We start from the raw sequence: 18,094 nt of genomic DNA, 5'->3' as shown, positions 1-18,094 counted from the left end.
CTCCCAATAGAGAACTGAAAAATAAAACCTCAAACAAAATGAGACTAAAAGCGCTCACAAAGAGCCAAAAAGCTACTTAAGAAACCATACATTAATAAAATTGACCCAGCGGAATCTTTCTTCAATAAACAGAGCTTGTTGATGTTCATGTATGTCTCTTTCCTTCACTTGTCACATGCCATTAAATACATGGCTACTCAGATTAAAACAAAGGCTATAGTAGCTGCGGCAGTTTCCTTTATATTTGAGATTAGGTAAACCTAAAGTGCTGGCCTCACATGGAGCATGACACTTCAATCAATAAATCCATAAACAGTCATGCAGTTTATGGGTTTTATTATGTACTGTTCTAAAGGAAGTGACACTATTTTCTTCCAGCCAACGCTTTCACTCATTCATTATTCAGCCTCTGCCTGCAAATGACAGACCTGTTTTCTAGGTTATCTCTCAGAGGAATGTCTCTTATCTGTGTCTTCACACATCATCCTGAAGAAAACCAATACAGGAAGATTCAGGTAGACTTCAGAAGGTCCTGTTCTATTTTTAAAAGCACAAGAAGGCTGTTTTGATGTTGTTCACCTCTTCCTTACAGCCAGTGGTGCTCTTATGACTGCCATAAATAGGCTTTAAAAGTCAGCATGTCCCGGCGGTTCAAGCTGTGATCTCTGCGGCCTTATCACAATCATATTGAGGACGAGTGGGACAAAGAGAAACCCCGTGCCAATAGCAGGGATCTCTACCTGGTGGAGCAAAGGTTAACTTTTCGTCTAATGACTCACAGAAATATGAAGACAAATTACTTTTATATACTCTGAAAATTGCTTAACAAGCCATAAATAATCGGTATTTATCTTTTGTTATCATTAAAGTCTGTTCAGATTACATAATCCAGAATCCATTCAGAAACAGTTAACACATTAAGAGGACCTTCAAGGTTTGTGCATGAAAGGAAAATATTCCATGGGTCATAAATTCTTCCACATTGTCCAATAAGATTTCAGTGGGAAGCGCGATATTCGAAGAAAACAAAGACTTTGCCTCAGGACCAGAGCGGCCGCTCAACACTCTGCAGCAAGCTGAACACAGAGGTGACTTGACCTGTGGCAACATATCGTTCAATGCTTGGCAGGTTCTGATGGGCTGATGTGACACCTGACAACTCTCAATTCTACTCTGCAAGTAAGTTGAATACTTAAATACACACAAACTATGCAGAATGTTTGAGGTAAGAAGCTACAGTATTCCAAAAACAGCTGAATAGGTACAAATATGTGTAATAAAATATTCTTAAAAAAGTTCAGCCGGCAAAGAGGGAATAACCACGAGATGTTACAATGAAAGATTATAAATGTTCTGCTTATAAACATATCTTCTGAATGATCACCATGAACACAAGACACCTCACTAAAGATGACAATACATCTTTGAAAACATTTCCTTTGTCTGTTGTTTCCATGATGCATTTATTGTTAAACATAGGAAATCATTGTTATGATTTAAGCCACTAAGTGCATTTAATTTTAAAATGGAAAATCATGATTAAGATTGTTTGAGCATGTCAAAGAATCCAACAAAATGAAAGCTGTTTCACAATTTTATCTGAAGACTTTTGACAGCAGTCATAAAGCAAAAACTATAATTTCAGAAGGTCTCAAATTATTGTCTTAGAGGAGGACCTGAAATAAAGAGAAGGAAGTAAGTGTAATAGAAATGTATAGGTCGATACAGAGACAAGGACACATTTACAGTCGAGCAAAATTGTCGCGATAAGTCAAACGCTGTACCTCAAGTCCTGGTAGTTTTCCCTGTTGGTTTCTTGTGCAAAGAGAGCTGAAGGAGGGGTGGACATATCGGCCCCAGTGATATTTTTTAAGACCTCACTGTCCTGTAACCTGTTTTCCGTCCATGCTCTCACTGCCTGCTGTGTAAAAAACATGAAGTCAAGCTGCAGCAGTCTGAAACCTGGGACACTGCAGCTTACGAGTCAAGCATTTGCCTATTTATAACTGATGGTTACTTGGTAACTTGCTTTCCTTGCATGCGCTCTTCTATTCTACTTAAGGAAATATTCTGCACCGATGAAGAATAAATGATTGAGTGATTAGAGAAAGGACAACATGTTATCCTGGAATTTTAACTGCTGTCTTGCTGTTCTGAAAATGTCAGTTTTATGACTCATTCGGTGACTATTGAGCCACCAAACTTGCACAACAAGAGGCTGATTTTCACTTTAAGGTCTCATTGTGCGTGTCATGAGTTCAGTGAAAAAAGAAGCTAATGCAAGCTACAAGAAAATCGTATTTCAATCAAGATTGACCTAACTGACAGGATCGCTGTATTTCATTTTGCACAAATAACTTTCAATCTTATGATTGAGACTGTGTTTGGCTCCACAGTGAAACCACAGGTGTGAAATTAAACTTTTCTGCTCATAAACTCAGATTAACATCACTTACAGGCTGATTTATACAAGCAATAAAAGTTCTATAAAAGCTGGTGTGGACGGAAGGAAGAACACAGTGTGCGAAATGTGTCGATCAGTGATCGTGCTTACTCAACACTCAAACGAGAACTTGATAAGGTGCCTTTCATCAGTCACAAGGAGCTGTCAGATAATTGAAGTGCTGTATAACACAGAGATAAAAAAATAAAAAAAATGTCTGGACTCCGGAGTGTTTGCTGTCTCACTGGATACAAGGAGATGTGGTTAAAGTTTGACATTTGAGGAAAGATTTGGAGGTGAAAACTTTTAGAGGTGGTTAGAGGGTAATAATTAACCCTCATAAGGACAAACACAGATTCAAGTTTTGCTTAATTAACCATGACATACTTTCTTAGATCAATAGTAGACTGTTTATGGGCATCCTAAAAAAAGAGGCACACTTTCATTTTTCAGACAGTTTAGACCTGTCAGTGTGTTATTGTCTTTTAAAAGGGAGTTTGATGTCCCTGATCCCAGAAGCCTGAGTGCATGTTGTTAAATGGTCATTGCTAAACAAAGTGTGAAGAAGGGTTTACATATGACGACTTGTCATGGGGAAATATAAGGGGTCTAAAGCTCTGTTCAGTGGACATCAATTCTAAAATATCCGGAATGCATGCATACATTGAAAAACCGTTAAATGTACAAATACTTAATGACCTTCAATACCAAAATCTTCTGCACACAGAGCGTCAACAGAAACGAGGGGGAAAGTATGAAACTGTTTTTTTGATTGTTGAATAGAAAGAGAAGTTATGTGTTAATGTATTACTTTTTTAAATTATAAATACAAACAGAATTCAATAATTTTAAAAAGACTGGAGTACCAATATTTAATTGAATAAAGCACACTCACAAAGTATCAATAAGTTGAAACTGATAAATGTCATTGTATTTGAAAAAAATGCCCATTTAGAATTTTATACCAGCAACACACACAGGTTGGGACAGTGACAACACAAGACGGTAGAAATTGTGAAGGATTTTTGTGCTTACAGCAAATGTATATGGGCAAGTATTTTTTCAAATTCATGCAATTTTCAAAATTCGTGACATATGTTGACTTTGTGCTATTTTCAATTAAGTATGTGTTTAGTTTTTTTATTTACATTCATTACAATGTCCCACAACTTTTAGCAAAGGGGGGTTTTGTTAAAAGCTGCAGATGTAACACTCCTAAATATTAGGAAACATTTGGAGAAAATCTCCAAAGTTAAGAGTATATGAGATGCATAAACTTAATGCTTAAAGGGTTCCTGTTCTGCTACTCTGCTCCAGGAAAAAAATACAAACGGCTACGACTGCAAAATTGTTTTTGAGCGAGCTGTTTAGTGTTTTTACTCACAGTTCACCATTCAGTTTGCCATCGACACAAGGGTTACAGTTTTGTCAATAATATTGCTGGTTTGCAATCAGTTCCTACTTCCTTCATTTGCTAAGGTTAAACCTTGTTGAAAAATTCCTTAAAATCTGTAAAACTAGTAATTAAATTAAACAGTAGAAGAAACACAGTTAACCAAAACCAGGGTTTGGATTGAGGACAGAGTCCAGGCTGGGGAGCCTTGACCTGGTTTTTAGTTTTATAGGTTTCAGATGGTAACAAAACAAGCAGTTTAACAGGTCATGTTGTTGATATAAGAGTGTGATAAACCAATTTTCACCTTTTTTGTTTTAACAGGTCACAAAGATCACAGTGCCTTTATACGTCTGGTACATTTGGTAGTAAAAGTTAATCACTTCTGGTTATAGATGAGGGATAAAAGTGTTAAACCAAAGCACTATTCTATAACATAGATTCTGATTGTCATAATATGTTCCTCTGCCTTTTCTTCCCAAGTTGTCTTTTTTAATCAAACAGCCAGATGAAAAACGTCTCCCTTTATACAAGTGTTCACATTAAAGTGTTAATGGTAAGCTTTGTAGAAAAACTGTGTAGGACAGTGTCCAGACTGTAATGGAACGTCTGGTAAATTATCAACAGGTTACAAACTCCTGCTCTTGAAGTAGCCTACATTTTTCACACCCTGAGCTGCAGGCACTGCTCAAGTCATTCACTGCTGCTAGCCTGAGGCCCAAAGTGACCTACGTCGCTTGCTCAAACATGAAGAGTTCAGCTTTACAAACAAGTCCGGAGGCCTTTTACACTTTAGCCATATGTAATGAGGGAAGATGCTGTCCTCCCTGCCCATGCATGCAAAATACAACTGATAATTTCTGTCTTTCTGCAGGAGCGTGAAAGATAAAGTCTGGTCAAAATGAGCTCCGACAGAGGTGACCAGGTAGTCGTCGATACCTACTACACCACAGTCCACACACTTGGCAAGAAAAATGAAGGCAGGCGGCTCCGCTACATGCAGAAAGATGGCCGCTTCCCTGTTGTTTTCCAGAAGGCCCCTGGACACTGGAGCCCATACTTTCTGGACATCTTCACCACACTTGTTGAAATCCGCTGGAGGGTGATGTTCCTCATCTTCTGCCTCTCTTACATCCTCTCTTGGATCTTTTTCGGCCTCTGCTATTGGCTCATTGCATACATACACGGAGACGTAGATGATCTAGATAATGCACCTTGTGTGGAAAACGTGCGTGGCTTCACCGGAGCCTTTTTGTACTCCATGGAGACGCAGGCTACTATTGGCTACGGTTTCAGGGGGATGACGGAGAACTGTATTGTGGCCATTATCGTTGTGACGGTTCAGGATGTGTTCAGCTGCCTCCTTGACACCATCATCATTGGTATAGCTGTTGCTAAAATGGCATCTGCACGTAAGAGAGCTCAGACCGTGGGTTTTAGCAGCTGTGCCGTGGTCAACCTGCGAGACGGGGTTATGTGTCTGTCATGGCGACTTGGAGACTTCCGAGGGAATCACATCCTGGAAGGTGTCGCCAGGGCTATGTTAGTCCGCTATGTGAAAAAGCCACAGGGGTCCATTTTGATGTCATACCAGGACCTTGAAATCCAGAATCCAGACATTGTCCTCGCCACACCGGCCACCATTATCCACAAGCTGGAGCCTGGGAGTCCCTTCTACAAACTGGGACCTGACGCCTTACAGGAAGAGGACTTTGAGCTGGTGTTGTCTTTCACCTACACCGGAGACACTACAGGAATGCTCCACCAGACGAGAACCTGCTACAAACCAACAGACATCCGTTGGAGTCAGCGCTTCCAGGACATGCTTAAAGTAGGGAAGAAACATTACAAGGTAGACTTCGCTCGCTTCAATGAGACCACGTGGGTCCAGGTTCCACAGGTCAGCGCGGAGGAGTTTAACAGGGGGAGACGTCCTGCAGTGGGGAATAAGTACACTGGTTCTCTCTTTACATCAGGCAAGACAAAGGGACAAGCTCACCATGTGAATCGTGACATCACTGAGGAGGTGTTGCACCAAACTAGTTTGTAGTGTAAACAACGAGAAATATACTTTTCCTAAGTTGTGATAAAGAGTGGATTATAACAAATTTAGAAATGTAACAATGTGATACTCATGTAAATATATTTATGTTAACCAGATTCTTTTTTTATGCATAAGCAGCAATTTTTTGTTTAACATCAGTAGGGAGGCAGGCAGCAAGCTAGCATGACACAGCAGAAGCTTAAACATCAGAACAGGCAAGCCTAGCCTAAATCATAAACATCATAAAATAAACGAGATATCAATTCTGGTTCGTTTGACTAAATTCACAAGGGCAAGCATGATGTTAGTCTGAAGCTTTTGGGGTTTTTTCTTCAGCTTTGCTCACCCATTGTACTCTGCAAATTCCTTTTTAATAATATCTGCGTCAGTACTAGAATTTTTGTGCATGCAAACCTTTTTTCATTTTTATAATTTGTTAGCACCCTGAAGGTGGAACGTTTTTCTTATTTTGTTTCTCAACAAAGGCAAAAAAACAAAAACAAATACTAATACTGTGAAAGTGTTAAGAATACTTGAATGTTTAATCAGTTTGAACCCTTTTTATGCACCACGGTGTTGTTTTCTTAAATATGTTTTTTGTTGAATGCGAACACATTATTCCTGTCATAGTGAATGTGAAGTTATTAAAAGATAGCCCTCTAAAGCATCTCATTGTCAATGGCTCCTAACACAAACACACAAAGTAATACACAAACATTACACAACAGCATTACTTAACAAATGACCAAATTAATATCTTCAATGAGGCATACATGGCTAATACTAAATATATACAGACATGCAGCAAAGGGTAAATCTCACCTTCCCTTTAAACTCATATCACCATTGCACAGTGATTGTAAAGACATATGAATAGCATAATGGCTTCAAATGTTAAGACATCATTTATAGATAACTTCTCAAATGTAATGAAAATTCTGAGGAGCAATTCTATTGGAATATGCTAATTTGAAAATTCTTTCAGTCATTATAAAACGCTATAAGCTTTATATAAAGGAATCCTAAGACCCCCACCTTGGGTTTAACTTGAAACTCACCTCAGGTTGCTAGTGCAAATTTTTCATGAAAATAAGCACCAAACAATATGGCTTTCTCCTCAATTAATACAACAAAAACTCGTGTCAACATTCATCTTAAGGACTACGTTGTTGTTTTTTTTGGTGGCTCTACACTGCCACCTTGTGTTCACTCAACACACTTAACATCACTCATCAGTGATGGTGATCACCGCCTGCTGTGCAAACCCTGGTATACCTGCTTTATTCTCACTTAGAAAATTACATAGATTCAGTAATGTGACCCATATATTGTAATTTTCAGTAAATTTTCAGTTTCAGTATTTTAACTTATTCAAGGAATAACGCCTTTTTTTAAAAATATTTTGGAGAAGTTTCACAAACGTCAAGTTTTTGAAGGTCATTGGGTAAAATGTGTCTCGAGTCCTCTTACCTTCCTCTCTAGACAGTTAATCGCATAGTAGACTGTAAATACTGGTTAATAAAGACCCTCCATGCTCACTCTCTCGAACAAGCGCTGCAGCTTCCTATTGGCTGCTGGTCGGATGAAGGCGGGGATAGGCACACGTGTTTTAAAAGTCTGTCTTTGCATCCTCTAACATCTTCCTCAGTATTACTGGAGAGGGTTATGGCAGAATTTTCTGCGCCAGACGTGAAGCTTAGTCAACATAACAAAAGAGCAGTAAGAAGAAAAGGGAGCGTGCAGTGTGCAAGACTGGCACATATGGGACTTATCACGACAAGAAGACGGCAGATTTGCACAGAGAGGACCAACAGGTAGGTGTAATACGCGGGACATATTTATAGCTATTACGACTGTGATGTCGCGCGGAAGTAAGACCATAACATAATCAAATGGTTTATAGATATGATATATGCCAGATGCAATCTGCAAGAACTGATGCGATCTCTTACTGCAAAAAGGATGGTCTATTATAAGAACACCATCTACAATTTATTATACTACATATTATTATTGGCTGCATGTTTTATACACCTGCTAATTGAGGTTTCAGGGCGTATCCGGTCCAAACATGTGCTTGTTTTAATTATTACACCATAACTATGTAGCTTATGAAGTCAGTGCTGAATTCTCAAATACTTAAACGATGCTGTAGAATGAAACTGATGAAATGCAAATAACTGAAGTTAATCATGTGAAATCACAAACAAAATGTGATCAACTATAATTCAGAAGCTTACAACAATCAACTGGGTGTTTGGTAAAGTTATTATTGATTTGTGTAATAATAAATAGAGCAGCTTTATGTAACCAGTTTCCATCTGCCTCTGCTGTCACTCTAAAGGAGAAAGCATGCAAAACAAACAATCACAGTTTGTGCAGCCGATGGAGGCCTTGCTCTCACCATTTTACCATCCAGCAACACTGAGAGCTGTGATATAGTGAGCAAATGAAACCCCAGCGAGGAGAAACACTGTATGCTCACTGTATTCTCTGTAAAGTGTAGGCTGCGAAAGTTGCAAAGTACCACACAAATGTCCTTTTAGCAACCCTCTTCAACTTCACTCCTCTCATGTAATGATGCATTGTAGGTACATTCTATGCTTTTGTGCAGCCAATAACCAAGGCTCATGAAAGAATGACTAACTAGATAAAAGTAGGGAAGTTAACCTGATCTAAACATTGTGTATTATCTCATTTAATGTGTTTGTAAATGTAGTTTGCATAATGCAAGAATGTGTTCAAATGTGCTTAAAAGAGGAATTCACTGTTTTATGCACTTTTGTCAAATCACTGGAATGCCATAAAGAAAATGAATTGGCATGCATTGATTTGTGAATGGACTGGGCCCCATATTCCCAATAGTATGCGTGACAGGTTGCTATTTGTAGTCGACCCAGCTGTGACATCACAAGTTTAGAAAAACAAAGAATAGGGGAGGTATTTAGGATCGCGTCCTGCACAACTCAACCCACATGAAATTCAATCACTTTCCTTTGAGTTTAATTCAAATATGACAACATGAAGGAATGTGAAATGTTTTTAAAATCAAAATTTTAACTACTTCCTTAAAAAAAAAAAAAAAAAAGGCTATTCGATTTCCTGTCAAACTTTGTCTTTTTTTGGATCATTTGAGTTTCAGATGTGAAAGAGTCAAACTCGGAGATGGGACGTTATTTTGGCAAGAGCAGGACATGTCCGGCTGACCATGGTCTGTTGTAGCCTGTGGTGCTGCATTTTATTGGACCTTTCAGGCCACACACCGAGTCGATAGCTTTTCTAATTTAACTGTCCTTGTGACTCTGTTACATAGGGCGCAAGGTTACCGTTTTCAGAGAAAGACAGCCATCCTCTAGGAAAGCTCTAGCTGCAACCTTCATTACATGTTATTGTGGGATGTGCTGCTGCTGAGAATTAAGTTTTGGTCATGCATGTGCACCTGGCTTTACTCTCAATACCTGGGATTAAATAGCATGGAATTTAGTGACATTCGAGAGTTATTAAAGCTTTTAAACACAAGCAACATGTTATGCATCGCCTCCTCTCTTATGTATGTGCAGCGTGTGGGAACACTCCTACAAAGCTGCTACTCTGTACCAGCGGCTCACTGGTTTCACATGAACACGATCTGTAATTTGACTCAGCTCCCCGTGGACTAACATGCCTAATTAATACTTACATTAAGTATGGTACACACACTATCCCACTTTGTCAGCTTTCTTAGTGTTTGAATTATATGTCTTATCTACTACTGTTAATGCGTACCAATGTTTTTCTATGCTTTTAATACCAAACTGCATTCATTACTTACACTATCTGTGGACGCTGGCATTGCGCAGCTAACTTTGAGTGTACAATGCATTATTTAGACGGCAGGTAACCACACACCCACACGCACTGATCTTTGCTCTGGTTCCTGCCAATAACTTTAAAACTGTTTTTTTTTTTCTCTCTCTGCCTGTTATTTCCACAGCTCACTTCACTGATGAGGTTCAAAGCAGCCGTCAGCGAGGAGTGACGCGTCCTCACCAAAGGTGCACAGCACGCCTGCGGAAGCACAGGCCCAGCCGCCCTCATTCCCTGCAGGATCTAGTCCCTATTTTCAGCTGAGTTTGGCCCTTGGATCATTCAAAACTGTTTCTCCAACGCTTCTACCAAAAACTTAGACTGTTTTCCAAAGCAGATTCGGCCCAGCCCCCCCAGGCGGCAGCAATGGGGAGCGTGCGAAGCCACCGTTACAGCATTGTGTCCTCTGAGGAAGACGGCATGAAGCTGGCCGCAATTGCCGTCCCAAATGGCTACGGAAATGGCAACGTCAACAAGGTGCACACGGAGCACCAACGTCAGAGTCGCTTTGTCAGGAAGGATGGCCACTGCAACGTGCAGTTTATCAATATGAGCGAGAAAGGCCAGCGGTACCTGGCAGATATCTTTACCACTTGTGTGGACATCCGCTGGCGCTGGATGCTGCTCGTGTTCTGCCTTTCTTTCCTGCTTTCTTGGTTGTTTTTTGGCTTTGTCTTCTGGTTAGTGGCCCTCTCTTACGGGGACTTAAACAACGAGACTCAAATGTGTGTTTCCAATGTGGACAGCTTCACGGCTGCCTTTTTGTTCTCCGTGGAGACCCAAACCACTATTGGCTACGGCTACAGATATGTAACAGAGGAATGCCCTGTTGCTGTCTTCATGGTTGTCTTCCAAAGCATTGTGGGCTGCATCATCGATGCTTTCATCATCGGTGCAGTCATGGCCAAGATGGCCAAGCCCAAAAAGAGGAACGAGACCCTGGTGTTCAGCCATTATGCTACAGTGGCCATGAGGGACGGTAAACTTTGCCTCATGTGGCGCGTTGGGAACTTGAGGAAGAGTCACCTGGTGGAAGCCCACGTTCGGGCCCAGCTACTCAAGTCCCGCACCACCGCTGAGGGTGAGTACATCCCTCTGGATCAGGTGGACATTGACGTGGGCTTCGACAGTGGCATTGACAGAATCTTCCTGGTGTCACCAATCACCATCGTTCACGAGATTGACGAGGACAGTCCGTTTTATGAGATGAGCAAACATGAGTTGGAGGCATCAGAGTTTGAGATCGTTGTAATTCTAGAGGGCATGGTCGAGGCTACAGCAATGACCACGCAGTGCCGGAGCTCCTACGTGGCCAGTGAGATCCTCTGGGGCCACCGCTTCGAGCCTGTGCTCTTTGAGGAGAAGAACTACTACAAAGTGGACTACTCACGCTTTGAAAACACATACGAGGTGCCCAGCACACCTGACTGTAGTGCCAGGGAACTCGCTGAGAGGAATTCCAACGCCTCCAGTCAGAGGAACTCCTTTTGTTACGAGAATGAGGTGGCTCTGGAAAAAGTGGAGTTGGAGGAGGAGTTTGAGGAGGAGGACAACAAGGAGATGAGGGGCGTTGAGGTCTTTGCACATGAGGACACAAACGCAGATGTTGTGTCGGACTCTGAAAGCAATCTGGACTCTTTGCCTTTGGAAACAATGCCTTTAACGGCAGAATCAGAAATATGACTACTGAGATAAAGAAGAGTTAAACAATTCTGCAGGGCATGTCACAACTAGCTGAATGCTGTTTAATGAAAGACTGTGATTTGAGTAAAACATCCTCTATGCAAAAGTTTAGCCATAAGACCCCATGGGAAAACCAGACATACTGGCTGTTTATAGTGAAAGTGGGTACAGATACATGAATTGGTTGCATAAAGCTTGAGATATGAGATGGGCTACATGCCATCACTTACACTCTGTGAAGTCTGTCTTTCTTTAAATATTAGAGAGATAGTCAAATTGGAAAACACAAACAAAAGAAAAGGTTTGCTCAAAAACGGATGTATTATTTATTAAATTGCAACTTCCCAACTGGAAAAATGTCAGCATTAGCTGTATTTTAGCCTTAATGTCACAAAAGGTCGTGACTTCTAAAATGACTTCAATATATCTCATTTAAATAAGAGATTTTCTTTAAATGCCAACCGATATATGACTTACTTTGGTAATTTTGAATTCAAGAATTGTATTCAAAAAGGTACGTGAAATGTCAAAACACCGGCGGTGTAAAGGTTTGTTAATGAGCTGGTCTCATAGCAAATTATTTTAATGGTTCTGTTTATGTGGTGGTCTTTGTGTTCTCATGATGCAACGCAGGACAAAGATATCTTTCGCAAACGGTGAGCACAAGTACTCTATGCTCATCAAACTATTATCCTGTCAAGGTACGGCATCTTGTTGCAATGTGTGTGCCTTAAAAAGAGTCAGTCCTGAGGGGAGGTTTGGCTTCCAGTAAGCACACACTGCAATAGTTGTCGATGGTCAAAAAAACCCAAAACAAAACAAAATGAAAAAAAAAACAAACAAAAAAACATTTAAAAGGTGATTCTCTGTGCAGTATGCTTAGGCCCTTCCTTGAAGGTCTTCATGTTCTAATGTGCAATACAGATCGATGGGAGAATGTGACAGGAAGTTCAGCCGCTGAGCCGAGGTTATGAATGTTGATGATAAAGTGCTGCTAAGTTACATATTATTTAGAGGGGAAATCTAGGAGCCAAAATGTATTATTTGTCTTTACAAGTATCCGTTTTGAAGATTGCAGATGCAGCCTACGATGTGATTTGTAGATGTAGACGAGCATGATTCTGTCAGTGTGTTCTCCAAAGCTTTAGTGCACTTTTTCTCTCACCAAAAAGAACCCCCCCCACACACACACACACACACACACACACACACACACACACACACACACACACACACACACACACACACACACACACACACACACACACACACACACACACACACACACACACACACACACACACACACACACACACACACACACACACACACACACACGCCAAATGTGTAAATATAAGGACTCAACTATCTGTGAGTTTTGTTGGTTTGAACGTGTCCTGATCTAACAGAGGTTGGCTCTTAAAACATTCAATCATTTGCTTTTGACTTATCTGCATGATATTAACATCAGTGTTGGCGTGCAGAATTCGGAAACATCCCATGTAACCCCTCACTCTTAACCACTGCAGGTCTTGTGAAGTTCACTTGTCATTTCTGAATGGGCCCTCGCCTTGTCTTTATAACAAGCAGGTTTGTTGAGTGCAATTTCTTGACTCCAGTCTTATGAAAGATTGAGCTTTAATTGTTTTCTTAAAAAGTTCTTTTTGTGACACATTCACATGTCAGTGGAAACCAGAACGCTTCTCTGCATCTCTGGTTAAAGACAACTTCATAAAATGCTTTATCTGATCTCTCATTGACAACTCTCCTGTCTTAGGTCTTTATTTTTCTACCATGGTCTTCCCACCTTCCTGCACAAACCACGGACTGTACAGATTTTTTTTATCTTTTTGTAAATTATAAGACAAATGCTGTATATTGATATTGCAGTTGTTGAAAACTGTTTGTGTCTTTTTTTTCCAATAAAAATGCAACTTAATCATTATGAAGTTGACACAATGATTGTTATACTGCGTCCATATTGGCTCTTCTGTGGTCATGTGAGCTAAGCCGTGCTTCTGCAGCATTATGTACAGGATGTTTTTGAATTTGTACTTTCGACCCATACTGTGGAGCATCTGGACATGCTGCTCCTTTTTCTGGAGCTGTGGCCCAAATGTCAGGCTGCTGGCTGTCAGAGCGCAAAACATCAATTACTCTAACCCACAAAAGTCACTCACTCCAGTGCTGCGAAGGTCCAAAGAGACCCTGTGCTATATATCAGCTGGCTCTGCTGGAAGTCCTTTCAAATGACAGCAGTGGAAAGAACCCCTCATTCCCCCTCAGTGGGTATGAGTGTGATTGGCTAGTATCTTTTTCACTTTTTTTCAGGGATTTTAAAATAGAAAAAAATCAATTATATCAGTGTGATCTGTTGACACACAGATTACATAACACACTGATACTCTACAGAGAATGGAGCCAGGAGATTGAGATCGCCAACTAACTACTCGTACACAGCGTAACCACAAAGACAACCCTATTATGCATCAGATGGGATCAATAGTGTTCTATCTGATGTGATCAAGGTTTGCAGTATGATACATCTGTCATAAACTGAGTTTGTTTCCATCCAGAGCTGCGTTCCGCCTGCATGAGACGTAGTCGGGGATCTATTGATTTGACATGTCCGGAGGAAAGCAGTGAGCCGGTTTGATTGGGTTCTACATAGGAAGTGGGTGCTGCCGCGGGGCTTTTTCCACATTAGCCAATGAAACTGCCACAAAGCTCAGGCTTGGACTAAAAATGGGTACTGTTGCTTTTCCTCCTAGAAACTACATTTCAATTAATACTCATTAAATCAGTATATCAAAGCATTTATGACATAACCAGATGAACTACTCTGCTTTCAATGAGTTCTGCTCTGAGGTTTGTTCTGTGAACCGTTTGGCTTCACTTCCAGCCTTCTTTCTAAAATGATCAGAAAGTCAGTAATGAAACACCTTAACTCCTGACACCTCTGAGATGACGTTTAACTGGACAAAGTTGATGGCTGTTCAATCCGTGTGACTGTCACTGAAAGAAATCGACAGCCACTGTTGGCCGGAGAGCGCCTATCGATGCTGCTGATGACGTCTCTCGTTGGCGACTCCCCTGAGCTGGCTTATTAACAACAGGCTGATCAGACTGACCTTCAGATTAGATGGTAGAATATAAACAAGAGTTACTCATCAGCAGAGTTAAGGACTTGATTTATCTGTTTTGAGCTAAATAAGGTGATAGTTCCAGCCTTTGGATGGAAAATCACTTATAGGCCAGGAGACAGTTATCCAGACCTCAGCACGAATAAAACATCAAATTATGACCAGTTGAAACGTGGCATTTTTTCTCTCTTAAAAGTTAAAAAACCTTCCTGCTTTTTCTCAGCGACTGTCACTAAGAGACATAACTTTTGAGAGTGTTACAATCACAGACATATTTATTGCTCAGGAGGAAGTGCGTGAAGCCTGGATACAGTCTCTCCAGGATATATAAGAGAGGATACTATCAGAAAAATCATCTGACTCTGAACTTATGTAGGACACTGCTGAAATTGTATAAATAGCTGCACAACTGTACGTGTCTGGCCTAAATGAGCCTTTTATTAAAGCTGCTGAGGTCATCTTACGTCACTGACTTAAAATTATTTGAAAAGGAGAGAGATTTCTTTTTTACGTTTTGTAAAGAAAAAGTCAAAATACAAGAAATGTAAGTTTCTGCACAAAGATGACAACGCGATTTAATTAGGTTTGCATGTCTTAAATCTGGTCTTATGGTTCCACACAGACTAATGAATGGTTGGACAGAAAGGAATCAACAAAACCAAAAAGACAAAAAAAAGTCAAGAAAAAGAGTGCTTTTTTCCAATCTGAAATCCCCAATTTTCATGTTTGAGAACGATTCACCAAAGATGAATCCAGATCGAGTCCTCAATACCTCGGTCAGAGTCTGAGTCTAGTCTCCCTTACCCTTGGCCCACTTTGAGTCCATGTCCAAAACCAAGTCTAAGCTAAGTTCTAAGATGGGCTTCAGACAAACAATCTGAAAAAATCCACATTAAAGAAAAAAGACACATTTCCCTATTTGAACACATGCAGGTGCAAGTAAAGTCAACGTCAAGTCACAAGTCTTGAAAATCAGTGTTCAAGTCAAATGTGAGTCCAAGTTCTGGACAACTGTACTACAACAATGCCGTTCTTTCAGAAAACAACAAGCATCAGACAAAAGAAGACAAATCCTAAAGTACTAATTGAAGTCCTATAAAATAGATTAAATCAGCAATTCCTGAAAAACGGAACTCAGCTTGAGATGTTATAAAATACAAATATAAATTGATGAAAATGTAAATATAGGTACTTATTTTCAACTTCCATTATTTGAGCTGGTACATTCCACTCATGGGTCATGGTGACTTTAATTAGCGGATAAAGCTAGGTAGGCTTATGATGTTGGCAATGTTCTATCTCCAGTTCAAAGTTTGGAAAACAAGAAAACAAGGAAAACAACTGGTACATGGCTAACTTGAGAACGAGCAGGACCAGCCCATCATCACACATTTTGTTTCCATCTAGCTGACAGACAGTGACGTCTCTCTCCCACTCAATTCACTCGAGCTGTGACAAGAGTGAGTGCATGTGTGGCGTAGAGTAAAGAAAAAGAACAGGTACTGACATTCACACATTGTTACCAATCAGTCAGAGTGACTTATTACCTCCACAAGTTAGGAAGTGGGACAGGACCTGCAGACGGCAAACTTTTCTCAGAGCACAAATGCTAATACAAGTGTGTGAATGTGCTTGAATGGAGTGCCAACCCTGTTTTCAACAATCAAATAAGTCATGCAACATGCTCTCTTAAGAGATGGGTAGGAACGAACAGCCAACTGAAGCCTGTGACATGATACACAGGTCACCCAGAATGCCACAATGTTAATTTTTAATTATTACCGGTAGTTCATCTTTTTAATTATTGTGTGGGGCGCCAGTAGCCTTGAGGTTAGAGTGAGCATTCCATGTACAGAGGATATGGTCCTCTAAAAGGGAGACCCATTTTAAAAAAGAGGGACACATGCAATGAACAACCTCTGTCCCTGGCGAGGCTTTTAGGATTAAAACAGAATCATTAGACTTAGATAAAAAACATTAATAGAGATACTCTCTCTCTCCTTATTTCTGTTATTCACTGTCCTGTCTCTAAAATAAAGGCATACAAATAAACACAATGCCATTATTGGTTGTTACAGAATTTCTGTGATGGCATCCAAAGCCTCATTTCAACCCTTGCCCCCAAACACAATGAAAAGAAATGTCACTGTGACGCATCTTCATAGAGTACAATTGGATTAATTTCAGTAATTATATAATTCGGCTGACATGGCAATTGCGTAAGGCCTGTGATGCAGCGGAGAATAGCTGTCTCATGCAGCCAGCTGGTTCAGTCAATGATGGCACAGACTGCATGAAAAAAGTGAATGCAACTCTAGGTTTAAAAAGAGAGCAAAGAAAAAGTGCTCTGAAACTGAGCATCAGGTAACTGAGCAAGTTGAAAAAGAAGTTAGATTGAATAGAAGAGTACAAGGAACATATAAAAAACAAACCACATCAATGTATGGTGTCAAGCATCATCGTCCCATTTGGAGAAAAACAGATAAGTATTCTATGACTTAGGTCATAGGTTTTCAAGCCTGGGTGTGGGCCTCCACAGATGGGGCGTCAGATATTTCAGGGGGGTTGGAGGGAGTGGCTTCCGTCTTCTGAAATGGTGAAAAGAGGGCATCTTTCCACAAATATTAGCTACCGTAGTTAGTGAGCCAAACTTCTAATTCAGTTTCAAATAACAAAAAATAATATATGGGGATGCGTTTGGTTTTGTGCTAACCTGAGTAAGCATCCCATCTAGCCTCACAGCTAACAAGAATGATGGATGCACCTTGCTAACTAAGCTAGCTAGCACTAGAGTTAGTTTGGTAAGCTGTAGCACCAGCCCAGATCCTACCGGTTTATCAGGTCACTTCTGGATTTTTAAAACAAAACAAAAAAAGCAAACAACCTGGCTTCTTATTTTGAGGCTTCAAAAAAAACCAATCAAACCAATCATTAAACCAATGGGTGACATAGCGCTTTTTTTATTTTTATGGTCTATGATTGGCTGACTTTTGTTGCAGGGGCAACACACAGTTATTCATCTGTAGTCTTAAACAAGCAACAATGATGGTCAGGTGCCATCTATCTGAAAACAATGACCCAATAAGCAAAGAAGAGCAGGCAGCTATAGTGGTATGGTGTTAGCATACAAAGTTATAGTACAGTATGTGATCTGGGTATGTTCAAATAACTTGTAAGCGTTGTTTTAAAGCTGCCTGATGAACAAATTCAACTCTTTTAAATGAACAGAGACTGATGTAAGATATTAGAATACACTCAGACATTTGAGTCAGACCTATAAAGGTTTACAGTTGACCCTAAACAGGACTGAAGTGTCAGATCACAGATGAATGGATTAAACCAAACAGCCAACAGCTGACACGGTTGCCAGAACCTTCTGCTGCTGCTGTTTGCGAGTAAGTGTTTGTAAATGGGATTCCTGACAAGCGACAGTTAAACCCTTGTGATCGGTCTTCTCTGATAGCTTGTATTCTGATTTGTTTTAGTATCATATGGCAATTTCTATTTTTGAACTTTTTAGTAGTTGTATACATCACTTGGTC

General features: G+C 40.2%; 2 protein-coding genes across 2 annotated transcripts; both read left to right on the top strand.

The window, feature by feature from the left end:
• Positions 1–1,061: 1,061 nt before the first annotated feature.
• LOC306838518 (inward rectifier potassium channel 16-like) lies at positions 1,062–6,544 on the top strand. Its single transcript, XM_079366725.1, has 2 exons — positions 1,062–1,179; positions 4,711–6,544. Exon 2 carries the CDS (start codon positions 4,738–4,740, stop codon positions 5,884–5,886), a length of 1,149 nt encoding a protein of 382 aa, XP_079222851.1. The 5' UTR covers positions 1,062–1,179; positions 4,711–4,737; the 3' UTR covers positions 5,887–6,544.
• Positions 6,545–7,387: 843 nt separating this feature from the next.
• LOC306838287 (inward rectifier potassium channel 2-like) lies at positions 7,388–13,377 on the top strand. Its single transcript, XM_079366384.1, has 2 exons — positions 7,388–7,694; positions 9,854–13,377. The coding sequence occupies exon 2, from the start codon at positions 10,093–10,095 to the stop codon at positions 11,407–11,409; it is 1,317 nt and encodes a 438-aa protein (XP_079222510.1). The 5' UTR covers positions 7,388–7,694; positions 9,854–10,092; the 3' UTR covers positions 11,410–13,377.
• The last annotated feature ends 4,717 nt before the right edge of the window (positions 13,378–18,094 follow it).

The sequence above is a fragment of the Symphodus melops genome (assembly GCF_947650265.1).
Source record: "Symphodus melops genome assembly, chromosome: 17".
Classification (NCBI taxonomy): domain Eukaryota; kingdom Metazoa; phylum Chordata; class Actinopteri; order Labriformes; family Labridae; genus Symphodus; species Symphodus melops.
Note: the sequence above shows the minus strand (reverse complement) of the source record. Positions and strands in the feature narration are given on the sequence as shown.